This window comes from Arvicola amphibius, chromosome 9 (assembly GCF_903992535.2).
Source record: "Arvicola amphibius chromosome 9, mArvAmp1.2, whole genome shotgun sequence".
NCBI lineage: Eukaryota > Metazoa > Chordata > Mammalia > Rodentia > Cricetidae > Arvicola > Arvicola amphibius.
The window spans coordinates 27,916,795-27,936,623 of NC_052055.2; the positions used below are offsets into that span (position 1 = coordinate 27,916,795).

The window sequence follows — 19,829 nt, forward strand, 5'->3', positions numbered from 1 at the left end:
TTTCTTTCCAAACTCATCATTTTCTTCCTCTCCTGTATGAATCTAAGGCCGTGACGTTTCTTTCTAAAGGACAGTCCATGAGGAGATACTCCTGGGCATCTCTGGCTATCCCCACACTTCCTACTAGTTTACTAGTTTCCTTCCTGGTAGGTTCTCATTACCCTTATTTTGCATTCTATGATTCTCTAAAAAGAAACTGAGAGTCTCCTCGGTGTTTCTAAAATATACTAGAACGTTTCTCCAACACATCTGCACAAACAGAGTCACTGAAAAACAACCCCATAATAATAATCCACGGAGACGAAACCAATTTCATTTCAAATTCTATGCTACGCAAGGCAAAGTTCTGAAAACGAAACGGGGAAGACAGGCAGTGGCTTGAGGAGGCAAATCCTTCTGGGCAGAGGAACCTCACCTGCTTCACAACAGTTACTGTCCCAGGCGCCATAGCAACCACTGAGGCCACAGCAGTGGCATCGTGGGTCTCTGAACCCAGCTCAATGATCTGCTGCAGGATGTTCACAGCTGTAGGGTCAAGTCGATCACCTATGGGAAAGAAGTAACAGGACATCAATAAGCTCTCGGCACTGAAGAGCATTCAACACAAACCGGGCCCTAGTGAAGACTATGGGGTGACACCTATTCCAAATAGTTCATGGGTTCTCAGAAATCACTTACTCAGACAAGAGAAATCACTTGTATGGTATCTTTTAATTTATTAAACATTTTCTATGAGAACCTCTCAAGGCCTGCCTGGAACCATAAGCAATGGCATGATGATACAATACTCGTTGTTTTCTTTGATATATAAGTCACTTGGGCACAAAAAGCAGAGATTTGCCTCAGGTCATCGATGTGATGGCATCACAAACGTGGAACTAAAGCCCAGATGAACTGAATCTTGATTTGGTTACACAAACTGCCCTTCCATGTCAGAACTGAGGATTACCAGCTGACATGTTCAGATGCAGAAGGTCTCTCCTGAGGGCACAGTAGATGTGCAGTGAAAGCATGCCAAGTGGCAGGCAGAACACCCAAGAATGTCTTATCCAGCCAGTGAGCTTGTGAACTACAAACCAATTTAAGCCTGCCTTCACTTTAATCTTGTCAGAAGACAGGGGCCCACACCATCAGGGCAGCAGCTTGGCACACTCTTCCTGCTCTCTCTCACCATCTGCTGCCCATCTGTAATCCTCCTGAGCACACCCTCACCCAGATCAGTAATTCACGACAATGGAAATTACTGTTTGGTCTCTGTGCTTCATCATGTCATGAAGTCTTGCCCAATGTTTACACCCTCACAGGCAAGCCTTTTGCAGGCCATGAGCCAACATGAATCAACCAATAAGAGACTGGAGAAAGAGACTTTGACATGATCAGTGTAGTGGGTAGAACATGGCCTGAGATGGAGGGAGTGACCTACATATATGCATAATATACCAAGCGCATTCCCCCTTTCCCACAATACACCTGTACCTGGAGATGACTCAGATGTGCCTTGCAGCTAACACTCTAAATTCCAAAGACTAAAATGTTTACTTTGGTGAGTCACTGAGGTTAGATTTTAATTCCTCCTCCACTCCCTCTATCCCTGCTCATTATCCAGCCCAACTATTAGTCAGCCAGGAGCTGTGGTTCCCACTGGAAATACAAATGAAGTATAATCCCACCCCCCATTCATCCTTCCTGGGCTGACAGGCTGCTGAGATCCATGTGTAAGCAAACCATCATAACACATGGTATTGCAGGGCATTTAGGGGACAGTAAAGACAAGTTCGGTGCGATTCTAATAAATGGCAAGTGATCTAAGGGCTGAAGGTGGGAGTGAGCTAGGCAAAAGAGTTCTACAAAGGGACTGCACCCAGGCTAAACTGGAGCACAAGTGAGAAATGCAGCCTATACTGATACCCGCAGAATGTAGCCTGGACAACACAGCCTAGGGGCAAGAAGCAAGACAACTAGGCAGCCAGGAGGTAAAGCAGGAGGTATGGGCTGTCGAGTGATAAAGATGGAATCGTATCTGAGGTTCCGTGGGAAGACACTGGTGGGCACACGGGCATGTGCTCATGGACTCTTTAAGGAAATAAACACTAGTGGGGAAATGGGGATACGCTCATGGACTCTCCAAAGAAGGACACTGGCCATCAAGTAGGCATGCATTCACGGATGTTCTAAGACTCTGGTGGGCAAGTGCACATGTGCTCATTGACCCTCCGTGGGAACACACTGGTGGACAACTGGGTATATGCTCGTGGGAGATGAAGACATCACTGACCACTGAAACAGAAACCCCAATTCAAATAAGGGCTCAGTGCTGGAGTCTTGCCTTGCAGCATGGCCTTTACTCTAGAAGGGTGGCCCTGGTTCCCTCTAGCTTGCCAGCAGTTAACTCTTTGGAAATGGGAGTTTAGATGGAGCTTTCTTAAGACTGGAAATGAGGGATTTCAAGTCAGGACAGGAGCAGTTTTCTCCTTGTATCTCCCTAATATTACCACTTGTTCTCAATGTTTTCCCATTAATCCTGCTCACTTGATTCAGCCTCTGAGATGCATGTGCGCTGGCATTCCCAGAGTTTTGGGAAAACTACTTCCAAGTACAGTGTCCAGTTTGGAAACTGATCAAAAAATTCAAAATTATCATTTGATTTAAAAATATGATTTGGCTTTTTGGTAAGAATGGAAACAGGTGAGTGATCCTGAGCATACAGATGTATATTGGTCTTCCTAGGGTGACCTACCAGTACATCACATTCAGTCACCCACTGTTATCACCTGCCTGGACACTCTGGACCCTGGGAAAATGACCATGGAATAGATGGCCCTGAGGAAACATGAGGCAGTGGTAGGAACTGCCCGAGGAAAGTCAGGAGAACCAGACTCCAACTCTGCTACCTAAACGAGGACTCTCATCACTATACACAGTGGACAGCCACCTTTAAGTAAGAATGTCAAGGTTGTCCCCACAGAGAACTGCTCTAGAAAGAAGTGTGATCCACGCAGGCCCCACCGTGGCTGGGTTCATTCTGAAGAATGTACAGACAGACATCCTGGTTTATTTGCTGCAGAAAGAGCAGCACTGAAGTGAGAGAGGAATTCGGGGCGCCCTCACCACTCTCAGAGGTGTATCGCAGGTCTTGAAGCGCTGCCACTGCTGCCTGTGTCCCCTGAACATCTTCTTCAGCCTCGGTGATGTAGAGGTATTGGGTGGAGGGCTCCTCAGGAGTCTCTGTTGCTGGCTAAATAAAAACATCATCGTCTCAGCATCCTTCCAAAAGATTAACAGCAACCCCCAAATTCCACATATAGGAGAACAGCGCTTCACACGTCACTGGCATAGCTCTCCTGAAAAGCCATCTGCTCCGACAAATGCCTTTCCCAGAGAAAACATTTTCTCTCTAGGGTCAAGACGTCATAAGGCTACTTTGAGTGGAAGCTTGTTTCTCCCCATGCTCATGATACGAAATGAAGCATACTGTTCATAATGAACATAACTGAGTATATGCTTCTACAGGTTCCTCCCACTGCTCCTAACACTGCCTTTTATCTGTGCCTTACACTGAGGTCTCTGGCTATGCAGCTAGGTAAAGGAAGAGCCATGGGAGAAAGTTCCTTAGCATGTAAAGTATGCACAGGTCCTACCATACAGTAGGAGCCCACAGAACCATAGCTATTGACATGACCATCAATTTATTACAAATAGAATGTAGAGGGGCATATTCTGCAATATCAGACTATGTGAGGGGAGGAGGGGATGAAGTGATGTTCAAAGATATCTTCTACCTCAAGGGGAGAAACAGAAAGCATATAGTCACAGAATGAGAATAAAATCTCTTTCTGAGAAGGAACACAGCCAATACCATAGGTGTGGGCCATTAATCTCACCAATAAAGAACAAAAGGTGGTTTTTGGACAAAATTTATAGAATAGTCAACATTGTATTCTATCAATATCCATCAGCCACTGACACAGAGTTTCAGAGTAACAAGTAATTGTCCTTCCACAGCCAACTGGCCAAACTCAGATTATACCTGCCTAACACAAAGGAGACACCTAGTAAATATCCAATGAATGTAGAAATTAATAAAAAGAACATTTCCCTTTTTGAGTTGCACTAAGCAGTGTATCAGTCAACTATGGACCCAGGGGCCTTAGCTTGTGAAAGAGCTGTTCTTCTGGGGAACACAGGTAACGATGACATTCAGTAATGCCTCTTCTAAGTGACAACTCAAACTGCCAGGGAGTCCGTGTGCTTGCTATTCTCCTGGTGGCCACACTGTGCCCAACTTCCTCACTGCTTAACTGCCTAACTTAGAGAGGCAATGGCATATTTTTGTGTGTACTATTTCATGAGGGTCATAGCTCTGCTAACAGTTCTAGAACCAGCTGGAAGTACTGACTGAGATGGGAGGATGTCCTGTCGGGAGTCAGTATCCCAATGTCTGTTTCTTTAGACAACAACTTCTGTAGCGTGAACTTAGGAGTTGAGGAGAATAATGATGGCACCACCTACGTGATGGGACAGAGGCCGCCATCACCAACACCACAAGGGGCTTATCTGCCGCACAAGCTCCAGCATTGTACACGGTGTTCCCTCCTTCAGCTTTCCAGTCTACCAGCCTACCGTATGGCGAGAACACTAAGGCCACAACAGTCAACAGCGCCTCAAGGGCAAACGGCCATAGACACAGAGACAAGTTCAAACTCTGTCCCTCCAAACGTCACCCTTTTTAGTCTTAATTCATAAAAAGTTTCAAACACATATAGAAGTAAAGAGAGCAGTATTGTAAGATGACAAAAACGCATGTGTCTTGTCCTCTCAAACCTGTCACTCAATCGCCTGATTTAAACAATTATCAACTCATGACCAGTTGTGCCATCTATGGTCCCACATCCTCCATGACATGCTCTTGGATTTGTATGTGAGTGTGTGTGCATGTGCAGGCCACAATGTACATTTTGAGGTCAGAGGACAATTTAGCAAAGTTGGTTCTTTCCTTCCATTTCTGTCTGGGTTCCAGGGATCAAACTCAAACCACCAGGCTTATACAGAACATGAATTACACACTGTGCCATCTTGCTGTGGCTCTACCCCTGATGGCTTTGAAACAAATGAGAACCATTGTTTCCTCCACAAGTATTCCAAATGAGGCTAGATGTGGAATTTTCCACATGTGGGTGGTATACTGATATCAAAGGCTTTTAGAATTTATAGCATTGAAGATTCTGAGTTTTTGTTTTAATTAGGGATTTTCATCATATAGATGATGATAATAACAACAACAGTAAGCCACATGAATTCCTAGTGATTCTTTGACTCAAAGTTGGCACTAAGGCTCCATCTAGCTTTGGCCTCTGCTTATTGTAACATCTTCTTCCAAGAGTAAAATCACAATTCCCTTTCTACACAGAATGTTCCCACACTTGCTCAGTTATAACACACACAGGAAATAGTTTCAGAGATTGAGCACAGTCCACCAGATTGTAGCACTCATCAGTCCTTTGTCTCTGGCCTTAAGGTATCCAGCAACACACTGTTTCCATAGTTACTTGTTTCTGACTTTAGTGGAAACCCTCTAGTATTTCCAAATGAAAAAGACATTGGCTTATGGCCAAGACACATACATTTTTGTCATCTTAAGGAGCATCCACTAAGCTCTACTGAAGTTGTATACCAGGTGAACAATGCTTTCTGTTGAAAGCCTTTTTGCATCTATGAAGGTGATCATTCCATTTTTCCCCAAGTTCATGGTGAGGTATATAAGCATATGTTCTTCTATAAAGCCACAATTTCCTTATATTTCAAATTAATCTCTACACTGCCATAAGTGTTTCATTATTTTTATGTGCTATGAATTGTTTCAAAGACCTTACTCTTGATCGGTTATAAGTAGGTACCTTGTGAGTCCACAAGTCAGCTGGGGGTGACTGTGACTGCCAGAGAGGAATGAACCTTGGCAGTGTCTGGAAACAGCTGGCTATCTCAGTGAGGTCCAGAGAAGCAGGGTGATGTTACTGGTACCTTGTAGGAAAATGCCAGAAATATTGCTAAACTTCCTATAGGGTCCAGACAGGTCCTCCACAACAAAGAATTATGCAGATCAAAACATCAATAGTGCTGAGCTTGAGAAGCCCTGTCTTGAGTGACTGCAATCTGTCCATGATAGTGGCATCTGGTAGCTGTTGGCTCTGGGAATGGTGACAGATGCAAATTTCTAGGGAAACAATCAGTGGGTAGGACTAGGAGCATTTGGTAGAGGAAAAGAAGAACCTGGAGTCAGGAAATAATAAAGAGCTGGAGGTCTTTCCAGTTCTCTCAGAGAAGACAGCAACAGAACATCTGCCTTCTACTCTGTTGAGAGCAACATCTAAATGAGGGTTTGTGAGCTGGAGAAGCAAAGACAACATTCCCAGGAAAGCTCAAATAGCCTGGAATGAGATTTACATAGGTGGCTCAGATCTCACTCAGAGGGACCCAGAGCCATGACCTGAAATGGCTGCAGATTTCCAAGGAACACATCCAGTGCTCTCCAGGGCAGACTGTGCCCAGCACCTGGGCTCACCTGACTTGCCACGTGTGTTTCAACATGTTGAGATCATACCACACCTAAAGTGTTACCTCCAATTTGGGGTCTTCATCAATTTCCACTACCTTCAAGCCATGTTTGTTCTTCAAGTGCCTGTTGAACTCCCATTTGGTACCATACACAAAGTTGCAAACAGGACACTTCAGACCTCCTGCAAGCAGAGACAGGAAAACAGCAGTGTTTATACCAAGTAAGCATGTTGTTGTCTCTTTCTGTCCAAACGTGGAAGAATCAGCAAAGTGCTTTACTTTGTGTCCGGCACCTATAGTCTCTCAAGTTTACCTCAGCACTGAAACAAAACAGCAATGGTATATCAGCTTTCATTGGAAAGATTCTGGAACTTAATACACTTTTCTTATTTATTGAATAGGCTTTTGCAGAAGGCCTATTATCAGTTTGATATCTTAAATGCCAGAGAGAAACGAGCAACATAATCCCCTTGGCCAACTGGATGGTGGCTAAAATCAATCTTTCATGTAGTTATCTGCAAAGAATATTTTTTAAGTCACTAAAGAGCAGTGGTTGATTTGTCAATCTCCTTTGCCCCAAATGCTTACTTACAATCAGATGCTCAGTTCTCAAACCCTTTCAAAGAGAAGCTAAGTCGCGAGCATATACTCCCCTGCGAGTTTCCCAGTAAAGAATAAATTAAAAAGTTGTTTACATCCTGAAGTGTCCCTGTTTCTTGAACCAATTAAATTGTGCACATGTTCCAGGCAGTGTTTAGATGCTTTAATTGGGATAACGTAAAACTCAAGGTAGAAAAAAACAAAACAGTAAGGTCACAGAAGAGACTTAAACTAATATTAAAGCAGAAGCAGCATTAAATTGGAGACTGGCCACCAATCTCTTAGCAGGAGATGCAAGCTCCAGCCAGCGTAGGCTAACTGCAGTCCCTGTGCTAGGTGACCAGCTGTCCAGGCCAGAGTTGGGCCTCCACATGGGGCTGGGCCCAGGCAGTGGATGCTCTTGCCAAAGTTCCCCTGCTTGAGTTTCTGCAGCCTGGTGACTCTGCAGTTCCAGCAGCTCATGCCCCAGTGGGGAGCTGTGGGGTCTCACCTTCTCCTGCCCCCTATTGATAGCCTTTGTTCCCTAATCTCACCCTTAGACTATCTCTGAGAGCAATGAAACTCAACATTAACTTCATGGAAGGCCTGCTCTTCCCCACCTCCTTAACAACTCTCTCTGCGTTCCGTTTGCCTTTGAAAGTCACAATGTTCACTTAATGCCATCTTGCTTGCTCTTTTAATCCTGCCTCATGCCATGGCAAGCTGCTCCCCTACTCAGTCCCATAACTGCCACAGCACATGCCCAGATCAGTCATTAACCCAATGGACACTGTTTTCCTCCTATAACAATAGCAATGCAGGAAGAGTAACACATATCTACTCTCTGAGTATGCATGTCAAACACCTCAGGCATAAGCTATGCTCACTTCCCAACAATACTGGCATGATTACCTCATTTTAAACGGAGGCTTCAGACTGTGAAGTAGTATTTGCCTTAAGCCAAGGTTGTAGCCAGCTTGAGTTCTGTGAAGTAAACCATGGTGGCCGTAATTCCTATCCAATTCATCCTGAACAGAAGGATACCCTCACTCTCCTCTCAAGATCTTTCTGACTCAAATATCTGCACTAGTTCCTTACCTTTACTCTTAATCATGAAGCCTTACAAGTGATCATTTTTATATCCCTGACATGAGCATCAAGTGATGCCCAAAAGTGCCCCATTTCTCCAATACCTCTGTGAGCTGAGCGAACACAGGGATGCTTATATTTAAGCAGCCAGAAGCTGAATTGAGGAGTATGTCTCAGGCTATCATATTCATTTATTTATTGCTAATTTCAAGGAATTCTGTCCTGATGCTGAGTTTGTCTGAATAAATTTTGTAAGAGCCGGGTTATCTCAGGGGCATGCATTACTCAATCTCACCCTCTGTCACATGCAGCTACAATGCATGCCCTCTCCTGAGCCAACTCCATGTCAGTGGAATCTGCAGAGAATATGGTCTACAACTGGAGTTTCTTGTCTATTGCAGAACTGAAGCTAATAGTACGTCCCTTTCCACCTTCATTGCTCTTCAGTTCCCTGATCCTGGGCAGGTTTAAGAGAATACAGCAGAAGCAAGAAAGAAGAGAAACAAAGCTGGGTGACACTAGTCACCATCAGAAAGACTGGAAAGAAATGGACATCAAATTCTTAAGCTACAAAACATTCTACAAATAAGGCAACTTCTTAAGTAAATGCTTATTTTCAGAAACTCAAAGACACTACTCTTTTGTAGACAAGACCAAATGCATTGCTCTTTCTTAGCCACTTCCTTTTAACCCCCCATGGTGGCTTGATTGAGAAACGTCCCCACAGACTTGGGTATTTAAACACTTGGTCCCCCAGTTGGTGGTGCTGTTTGGGGAGGTTACAGAACTTTTAGGATATGAAGCCTTGCTGGACCAAGTACATCATTGGGGGGCGGCTACGCAAAGGTAAAGCGTTGTCCTGCTTCCACTTTTCTGCTTCCTGCCTGTAGTTGAGGATGTGATGTCTCAGTTCCCTGCTTCAGCCACCTGCTGCCGTGCCTCCCCCACCATTATGGACGCTCCCTCTAGAACTGTAAGCCAAAATGAACCCTTCCTTCTAGAAGCTGCTCTTGGCTGCGCTGTTTATCACAGCCACAAAAGGTGACTGGTAACATTCCCTGTAATCGTGTAGTAGTCATCCACCTGCTGTCTTCCTCCATGATCATCCTTGAAAAAGTGCTCTCAGTAAGACCTTCCACCTTTGCTCATGGCTGACCAACCCTGCTTCTCCCTGAAAGAGTTAAACACAGCAACAACCAACAGCAAACTTCCTGAGGTCAAATGAAGGCTTCACAATGAAACTAGAATACTATTTTAGGGAAAACTAATTCAGGGAGAAAAACAACCTCAGATTATGTTTAAATTGAACTTAATATGATAATGCCCAGCATTAATTAAAACTTCAACCTTTGCCATACCAACTTTAATTAAAGAACAACAAATAGAAATATGTAATCTCACCTGAATGTATAACTATGCCATTTAATTGACATCAGAGCAGAGAGAAATAATTTCTACTTCAATTAATTAATTTCTTAGTGTGCACAGTAAAGGTCAATAGAAGGCTTGGTGAGCTATTCTCAACCCTGGCATTAAATGCTCAGTAAAGTTGCAGATGGCCAACCACAATTTCCTCACTTGGATCCATTAACCAAGAGAAAAGGTGGGGGTTAAGGAGCAACTTTAAAAGCTTACCATGGCAGCCTTGCTCTTTACAGAATCCAATCTACTGGGCATTTAGAGGCTTTCCAGGCATTATAAACCTTCTTTGTGGTGCCTGATGTTAAGGAAGATTCCATCTCATGTTCAATAACATGAGTCTAAGAAGGGCACAGAAAATGAGGCGGGCAGGCAGATGGTGTGAGTCTGGCGGACTTCCTTACTCTCTTCTACTAAGGTAGAAGACCAATCCTCATATTCTCATGAAAGGCTACAGCACAGTATGAAGACTATAGGATCCCCCAAATGGGTATACTAACCGTTGGAACATGTGAACACATGCATATCTCAAAGGGATTTTGCAGATGTGATTCAATTAAGGACTCTGTAGTGAAGATCATTCTGGGACATGAAATGTATCTAATCTAATCGAAGGGAGCCTTATAAAAACAAGGAGGAGAGGGTCATCATAATGACTCAGTATGAGAAAAATTCCACTAACCATCCTTGGCTTCAAAGGTTGAAGAGAAGGGACCACAAACCAAGTCATGGCACAGCCTCTAGAAGCTGGACAAGGTCAGAAAACAGATAGATGTTTCCCTACCATCTGTGGACTTGTTAACATCTCTACTTCAACTTATTAGTGAGCCTTAGTTTGCATATCTGACCTTTGTATCTGAAAGATAACAAACCTGCATGGTTTTAAGTTATTTGCTATAGTGGCTTTGGGAAACTAGTACAGGCATTCAGGGATTGGAGCAGCATGAATTCTAATTGTTCTTAATAATAAAAACCTAGAGTCAGACATTAGGGGGGAAAGCTGAGAGATCAGAGAAGCACTGCAGCAGCCACTAGAGAGACCTTTTATCCACCAATGCTCAGGGACCATCCTGTCCTTGGACCTTCCCCAAAGCAATGTGCTTATCCTCTCTGAGAGTGGATGGGGGCTGGGGTTGGAGGGTAGATAGAGGGAATGGGAGGAGGGGAGAGAGTGGGAACTGAGATTGGTATGTAAAATGAAAAAGGATAGTTTGCTTTCTTCTTTTTAAAAAAAAATGGAATAAAAGAAATTAAATAAAATAGACTCTACTTGATGTGAGGAGCTAGAGGAATTCATGGGTGTATTTTAATAGTCACATTAACGTACTTCCATGTCTCATTTTTCTACCTTTATATTCATCCTTTTGGGGATTAACTCCCATATAATAAACTAATTGTGTGTCACCACTCCCTGGCCTCTAGGGGCTTAGCTCTGCACTCCTCTCATCTTCAGGCAAGCTTTATTTGTTAAAACATAAACAAAATATCACTACACAGAAGCAGCTTCATTAAGGAACTTAGATACTAAATAGTTTAAATTTACAAGATGAGTAAGTTAAATGTGGACGAGGAGTTCCTGCAGATATTAGCATTTCCTGTTGAATAAGCAAGTTTTACCCCTAGTGACCTGAAGTGTTGCTAGATCACACCTGGCCACAGGACTCAGGGCTATCAGATCCTGTGCCAAACCCTAGCCTCCCTCGGATCCTTGAGAAAACCAGCAAAGGGAAACTACATCAGAGGAAACAAGCGAAGTTTATCATTAGCTGGCTGGTATCCTGAACTCTAATAGAAGTCCCTGGTAAACACACCACTAAAAGCATCTCCCAGCAACTCATTGAGTCTGGATAAGAGCTTCTGGATTTTCCGTTATGCTATTTCCTGAGATTAGCATGAATAATACGATGTGCATGTGCTCCCTTGGATACAGATTTACATTTTTCTAATTCAGTAGTTTAAAATAACAAAGACTTCAGCAGAAGCCAAAAACGAAGCCTTCCTCACATACCTCCTGTCATTTCTTCTCTAGTCGTGATTATCCATTGTCACTTCAGTGACTCTCAAACTGGGGCTCCAGAGAGGGCTCAGCCACTGTGAGAAGCAACTGATGGCCCTCCCAGGACCTTGCTTTCATGTGGAAGGGAAGAATTCTTTAGCCACACCGTCAGAACATGGTCCCTAAAAGGACCTGCCTAGGCCCCATGCTACTGAACAAAAGATAAGCAGGTTCCATCTCAGGTAGGAATACCAATGAGTGCCACGATAAAATCACCTAGTTTAATACTGAGTTTCAGATACTGGGCTGCCCACACAGGAGAGGCTGAAAGACATGTGCTTAAGAAAACCTGTAGACAAATACCGTAGCTTAGGGTACTCATCAAGCATTTACTTCATGACAGAAAATAGCTGGAACTATCAGAGAATAGAGCTAATTTTTGTAACTCCTATTGAGGCAGGTATTAGCTTCCCCTGGGATGATTCTGAATGCAAGATCAAGTTCAGGGAAGATAAACACCTGTTCCAAAGGCCATAATGTGCAGAGAATCCAGTTAAGGTCTGTGTGGCTCCTAACACTATGTGCATTCCAGAGATCCTAGAGAAATCTGATAGGGTGCTTTGTGCAGAACAGACCTTTGCTAAGTCTCCACTTCATCATATCACACGCCTCTTAGAAAGGAGCTATGACTTCATGAAGCCTGGCACCACACCACCTTACACACTTCAGTGCCTATGACTGCTGACATAGTCCTTGAGCAAACTTTAATCTGGCATCAGTGAAGGGGCAGGAGTCACGGGACTGCCAGGTACATCTTCCTCAAACAGCACAAAACATACATTTGTACAGGAGAAGACTTCAAATCCGAACTGATGATCAAGTGAGAACTTAAAGAAATCTACCTTCAAATGAGATGCACATATGTTACAAGCTGGAAATAAACGGCTTCATGTAATGCTTAGGAGAAGTCTAATGTCCAAATAGTACCAAAATAGTGAGGACACATTTAGGTGTCTGCTTCTTCAACAAGCCCTTAGAATGGGATTGGGGGTAGGGTGGGGATGGAGACACATGAAAGATAATGATCAAGCACTGATCTTCAAAGTTTAAATATAAAATTCGGGTTCTGCTAGGAAATGACGATTAGAGAGCCTTAGAAAGTTAACAGAAAACTTGGGGAATAAAAACAGTTCAAGCTCAGCACAGTTTTTACAAAGCAGTGATGAAAGCCTAAAGGCAGTGATAGCCTCATCAATCAGATCCAAGGGCCTGTCCCACCAGCCATACGGAACATCTATTTTCTGCCAATCAAATCCAAGAGTGTGAAGGATGTGAAAACTAAGCCCCAGCTTCTCACTCATTATTTACGGTGACTCTAAGTCAAATCCATCCTCCCTTGTGATTCCTGGACATGACGACCGTCGTGAAAAGTAATGCAACGGAGGCTAGTGGGGCAGCTCGGTGGTAAGGTGCTCGCCTAGCACCTGCAAGGCCTTGGGTCCCATCCGCAGCACAGAAAGGTAAGGCCCCAAGCAATGGTTCCAGAAGTTTTAGATATCTTCAGAAAAGAAAAGTAAATCTAAGAACAAAAGTGTTTGAGCCAGATGCCACTGAACAGCATCCTCTCCACCCCCATGGCAGATGTTTCTCTGCAGTTAAGAAGTCCAGCAAGTTCAGGCTAGGTGACTTGCCTAAGACAGCACGGTTCAAGGGAAGGAAACAGATTTGAGCCAAGATACTCCCTTTCTGCTGCACCATCCTGCTTCTAGAGCCATAAAACTTCTCCTGGGGAAAACACAGGCCCATGTTCTCTCTTGCACTCCAATACCTCTCTGAGGGATGGCTCTGAAAGGATCTGAGTCTCAGCTGCTCATCTATTCCTGTTCTGCTCTGTCACTGGATACTGCTGGATACAGACAATCCATTCGTGTTACATGGAGATGCATGTCTAGGCAACTCAGCAAGTGATACCTCGTTCTGATGGGGGGAAAGTATCCCTGGCTACAACACAGCTCTCAGGCCTTCATCTGGTAACCAGACAGGTTTCTAAAAGCCCCTTGGCTCCACGTAGTGACTGAAGTGGCTCACTGAAGTCAGTCTCAGCTGAGTTACTGGAACAGAGACATAAACGCAGCCGTACTTCCCTAGGTGGAAACAGCATGTGCGGCATGCCCTCTTCACAGGTAATGTGTGGTTATTTTTTTTTCAATCAAACCTCCAAAAGGAAAACTCTGAAACTTTTTAATTCTATCAGAAGTTTTCAATAATTATCAATAAATGCTTAAAATAATTTTCAGGATGGCTAAGGCATCGGTGTACTCAAAATGTGTTTTTCTATACCCCGTTCCCACAAAGATCAACTACTAAATATATCTATAATAACACTGGCTACAATTTTATTTTTAAATCTAATTAAAATATAATTACATCATTTCCTCCTCCCATTCCATGTCTAGCTCCCTCTCTGGAGTTCATGGGGTCTTCTTCTTTAACATCAAGGAAGAGGGGGAATAAAAACTGTAAGAGCCAAAGGACCATGAAGTGTTGTGTTCTGTGAGATCACACCTTCTAGCTATGCGAGAGAAGCTATACCCATGAAATCTCAACATCACGGCTGTCTACCCAAGATCTGAACAATTCTAACATCAGTTGACACCCCAAGATAGATGGGGGGGATCTCACAGGGCCTAGCATAAGGATGAAGAGCAAAAAGCAATTAACAACTCTTGAGAGAGGGAGAATTAGTCTTCCAGGGAGCTGATCCCCCTAGTTGATTATCTAACAGTCAATAAGTGGTCAGCCCTAGCAACGTATACACACAAGCAACACTAGATGACTCTGAAGGTTGTGTTTATGCCTGTTCTTTTATATGTATAAGAAATAATAATAATTAAAAGGAGAAAAAAGTAGAAACTCCATACCTTTCGGCAACAGAACATTTAAGCTCCTATATGCAATGCTGTAGTATTGCCAAGAGCCCCCAGGAGTTATAATTAGAAAGCCAAAGACTGCAAAGGATAACAAAAATGGTCTTGTCCATAACACTGAATGAAGTAAATAAGGTCTAAAATTTCTACCCTGCAAACATTATGTGCAGACAGAGCAGACAACAATATTGATGGATACCATTGTAGGTATCAGAGATTGTTGGTAATGTTTTACCACCACCTTTCAGATCACCATATAATGAGTGTAATGAGTTGTAATTCTGGCTTGTGTTTTCTGGTGAATAATGAGGATGGTGATGGCACACCAACGAAGAGGAAGAAGTAATGTAATGCAAGGTCGATGGGTTAGCACTGAGCTGTTAAAGTCTAGCAGACAGCAGAGCTTCTCAACAAGCCTGGGCCCCTCACCTACCTTGCTGGATGAGTGCTTCAGTTGCAAGCTCCCTGCTCCCCACATTGGCATACTCCTCATTGGGGTGCTTCCTGTTGTAGTGTCGCTTCAGGGAGCCAGAGATGTTACATGAGTAGTGACAATGGGCACAGCGGAAAGGCTGGAGGAACAAGAACAGAAAAGGTGAACCTCGGCAAACAGGAGTGCCACTTCCCCGAGTGCCTCTGGTGAGCATATGACACCAGCACACCTGCAAATGAGCGGGCCCAAGAGACTGTCACTGGGGAATGGTTTGTCCTAGTTAGGGTTTCTAGTGCTGTGATAAAATACCAAGACCAAAAGCAACTTGGGGAGGAAAGGACTTATTTCAGCTCATGTGCCCTGGTCACAGTTCATCGTGAAGGGAAGTCAGGGCAGAAACTCAAGGTAGGAACCTAGGGGCAGGAACTGAAGCAGAGGCCATTTGTGGAGTGGTGCTTACTAGTTTGCTTCCTATAGATTGCTCAGCCTGCTTTTTTATACCATTCAGGACCATCACCCAGGGGACGCTGCCTCCTGTCCACCTACACCAATCAATAAAACGCTCTACAGGCTTGACCATAAGGCAGTCTGGTGGGGCACTTTCTCAACTGAGGCTCCCTCTTCCCATACGACTCTAGCTTGCAAGTTGACATCAAAACCAACCAACACGTCCTGCTTCCGTGCAACCCCAAGTGGCCAGGGCAAGGTAGGACCCAGGGACTCCACTAAAGAAGCCTGCCACCCTTATATCATGATTTCTCTTTTTGTCTACCTCTGGCACCGAAGAAGATAAATAAAATAGCAATATGCTAACCAATCACAGTTGTAAGTGGGTGTCATTAAAAGCAGTTCCTATGACAATCAAATCATTGATACTGTTGTTCCTTCATCTAAACAACTTCCTTAGTGACATTTCCCTGTCCACATCTGTGACAGCACGCAGCGCCAGGCTGTGGGGAGGTGTAGCTGGCAAAACACTGCAGCCTGACCTAGACCAGATGAGGCACTTACAGAATAAAGTCACAGCTGGGTCCACAGCCTTGTCTGGCCTCTTGCATATTGCTTCCAGGAACCCGCGAGAGGAAGGGAAGGAATGCCAATCAAGTCCCTCAGGAAGATCTTGGCATCAGCCTCGAAATAGCTATGGATCTCGGCCATGTGCCTGGCTCTTTCTCATACCAAAGTGTCTTCCTGTGTCACAGCATTCAGACAAAGAGTGGCAGGAAACCTGTTTGGCACTTGGACCCATCTAGCAACACCAGCTTTCTGGCTGGGCAGCAAGAGAAAGAAGAATACCAGTGTTTTGGCCAGGCAGTAATAGAAGAAGCTCATGGACCAGCAAGATGGCCTCAGTACTCTGGATGTTGCAAGAGGTGCCCAGATGAAGCATGTTTAACCTCACAGGTGAAACTCACCTGCAGTGGAACCTCAGACAATTAGCAAAATGTCTCTGAGCTATTCTTCATCAGAAAACCTGAGGATAATAGCTACCTTCTTAGGCTATGCTCTGGATGGAAGGGTAGAACACAAACCAACAGCTGAGACGCTGTGCTGAGAGTTCCCTATGGCTTCCTTTAGCAATTCTACAACTCTCTTGTACACAGAAGCTGGCACATCACTGTGTCTATTATGGCCACCTTGACTATGTGACTGACAAATCCGTCCATCTTTTCACCATTATTATGCAGACACACTGAAGCAGTTACAGGACTGACTGAATGTGAAGAGCACCAACCAGCAGGGGAGATGGCCGCCCTGATCTGAAGCATCTACAGCCTCTAACAATGGCTTCTTCCTCCCAGGTATATATGTGCCCAAGTCTTCCCATAGAGAGGCAGAGAGGATGGATGGGTGGGTAAACATAAAGGAGGTCCTTGGCCTGTCTTCTTTCTCCTTACTGTATACCCAACCACTCCTTCAAAACAGTTTCTGTCCATGCCTTCCACTCCTCCCTTCCCACGTAGGGCTCTACAGACTCCTGGGAAAACAGATGCCAAAGATTTGGCCAACACTGTCTTGTCAGACCCCATGTTCCACATCTATCAGATGGTGCCACCTCCCAGTATAAAAGGACATTGCATTACTGCTATTGCCAGCTGCTACTGCTGCTGGCCTCTGCACTAACTGACAAGATCAGATTTTTAACCCCGATGTTCAGCACTGACTCTCTCTAAGGTACTGCCTTGAGGCCTGTGTGTCTTTCTGCTCTGGTTTCCAGTCACCGTTGATGGCTGGGTTGATGGCTGGATGTGAACACTCAGTGTGACCCTTCCTCTCTTTCCTCGAGTAGGAATATCTAGCTGTCTTCCAGTTTTCTCACAGGGATATGCTGCAAGCATAACTCAAAGCAGCTGAAGATTCATATCTTGCTACATAATCTGCCGATCATTCAGACAAGAAGCTGGTACTCACCACAGTCACTTTTACCACTCAACGACTTCTGCTACCTTGCCCCTAGAATCTGCCCCTGCCCCTCTCCGCCTGCCACCCAGTGGAGAGAAGGATGCCATTCCAATTGTATTGATTTTGGCACCAGAAATTGACACCTAGAGCCTTGCACTGTTAGATAAACACTCTAACATTGAGCAATATCTCCCTCCCAAATCCTCTTAAGAAAAATGTCATACCCCAGGAAGGCCATTCTCCCAAAGAAAGACAACGAAGCTTCAAAAAGTCCCCAGAGAACACCTACATCAAAACATCCTAGGACACAAAATATTTAGTGCTGTCCCATGCAGGGCTACATTTTTACAATCAGTCCTCTGCAGAACCCTTGTGGTTTTGACCACAGGAACCTTCAACAAAGGCAAAACTTGTAGGGGTTTCTCATCTATCAACTACACAGGGGTAAAAGGACTCCAATTCCAATAAAGAACTAGCACAAAGTTAAAAGCCACACCATATTCAAGAGCTTTCCTCTCTAAATAAGCAAACATTATAAATTTATTATTTCTGGAATGCTAGCATGTACACAGACATCAGAAAACTGAGAATGTTATACTGTATACATGGGTGGTCAGTGAGAAACAGCCAAGAAAGAGAGGAACAATCAAAGTAAGAATGGTCCTACAAACTGAATTCTGACTGTAGAGCTAAGTCCATCCTCCCTTCATGTGGCAAAGCAGATAAACTGCCACATGAGAATTTCAATGCCTTTCAGTTCCTATGCAGGTGCCCTGGAAGAATTTCTAATGAAAATAAAAATGGCAAACAGGTACGCCATGAGGAAAGAAAAAGTACAGATGCAGCCAAAACAGGGCTCAGTTCCCAAGCTACAGATTTTTAACAAGTCAATCCTTAGCACTGGAAGGCGTGGTGGAGAACTCTGCCACACCATCCCATGCAGACCGAGGCTACCAGGTTAGCATTATACAGGGAGCTCAGTACTGGGCTGAGTAGATGTCTCTCAGGTGAGCTGTTCTGGGACCAGAAAGGTAACGATTCCCTTCCCTGGGCTCAACTCTGTTCCTTAAACCCTTTCTATCATTCCATGAAATACCCTGATGGGGTCCTCTGTCCCAAACTACATTCACAGAGTCCCACCTGGACCTTTCTGGCAAATCAGGTCTAAGCTGCAAAGCCTTGGTAGTGTCAATCTGAGAATCCTTTAGGAGCTATGGTAGGCAAGAAGGCAGGCAAACCATAGTTAAGTCCCTCTAGCTGTGTTACTGATACATCAGGTCCTAAAATTCATATCCAAAGTATCTATTTGCTGACCTCCTACTGTGAGTGAGACACTGTTCTCTGACCTGGAGATCCTATGATGAATGAAGGCAGCCTTGTGATTCCCTGAATATATATGAGTTTCAAAGATTGAATGCTACCTAGGCAAACTAAATCATAAGACTTGGTTCATACACCAGATACTCGAAATAGCAAATGGCACTGGACCTCAAAAGCACTGTTATTTATTCTGAGCCTTCAGAACAGAATCCCACCAAGTGTTAGGAAGACATGACTCGTGGCATCCACACAGTTCACTTGGGAAAAAAAGCCGAAAGTTCTTACTGTGGTTCAAAAGAAAGGAATTAGAAAAAAAGGCAGGGAGCTATCAGTCACAGCTTCTGTTCGGTTGCACTGGAGTTACTTAACCAGCTTTTTGAGATCTAACATCATAACTAAGTTGTTTCATCTATTTCTTGAGCTACCATGTGCTAGGTAGCTGTGCTTTCATGGACTCATTCCCCTAAGCCTCACAATTTTATATGGTGCAATGATTGTTCACTGATAAACAAATGGAGGCACAGAGTGATTTAGGCACTTCCCCAAAGTGTCCCAGTCTCCTATTCCGCACTGTTTTGGAGCCCTAGGCAGAGCTAATCACAAGGAAATGATTTAGTGGGGTTTTTTTTTTGTTTTGTTTTGTTTTTTGTTTTTTTTTTTTACTGGCCATCTGGGCATCTGTCTTCCTCACAGTTCTTCTGGGAGAGATTCAGGCTGGCACTCTAAGATATCACAGATAGGAGCCAGCCTAGAGTTAACCATCAATTAATAGCCATGGTAGACTTGGAAAGACTATGGTCCCTGCTGATTTTCACTATGCTGCATAAGTGTGTGCGTATGTGCACACGCATGCACGTACACACACACACACACAACTGTTAATGTGTGCTCTGTACTATTAGGCTGTAAGAGTCAACATTAGGTGTCAGGGAAGAGAGTGACAGTCCCATGTGAGCAATAAAGAATATCAGCGTCATTCTTGATGTCTGTGTAAATGCTAGCATTCCAAAAATAATAACTTCGTAATATTTGCTTACTTAGCGAGGAAAGCACTAGAATATGGTATGGTTTTGAACTTGGTCATATGCCTGTATTTGAACTGTAGACATTC

The 19,829-nt window shown here is 44.0% G+C and overlaps 1 protein-coding gene across 2 annotated transcripts in view; it reads right to left on the reverse strand.

Annotated features, from left to right (window-relative positions):
• Zfat (zinc finger and AT-hook domain containing) overlaps positions 1-19,829 on the reverse strand; it is a 168,438-nt gene that overhangs the window by 16,521 nt on the left and 132,088 nt on the right. The window contains exons 12-15 of one of the 2 annotated variants that reach the window (XM_038343985.1): positions 14,996-15,134; positions 6,649-6,734; positions 3,109-3,235; positions 416-546 (exon numbers count right to left, since the gene is read on the reverse strand). In XM_038343985.1, the coding sequence (XP_038199913.1) occupies positions 416-546; positions 3,109-3,235; positions 6,649-6,734; positions 14,996-15,134 (483 nt within the window). Of the gene's footprint in view, positions 1-415; positions 547-3,108; positions 3,236-6,615; positions 6,735-14,995; positions 15,135-19,829 lie in introns of both variants that reach the window. The other variant, XM_038343984.1, reaches the window with a different exon arrangement.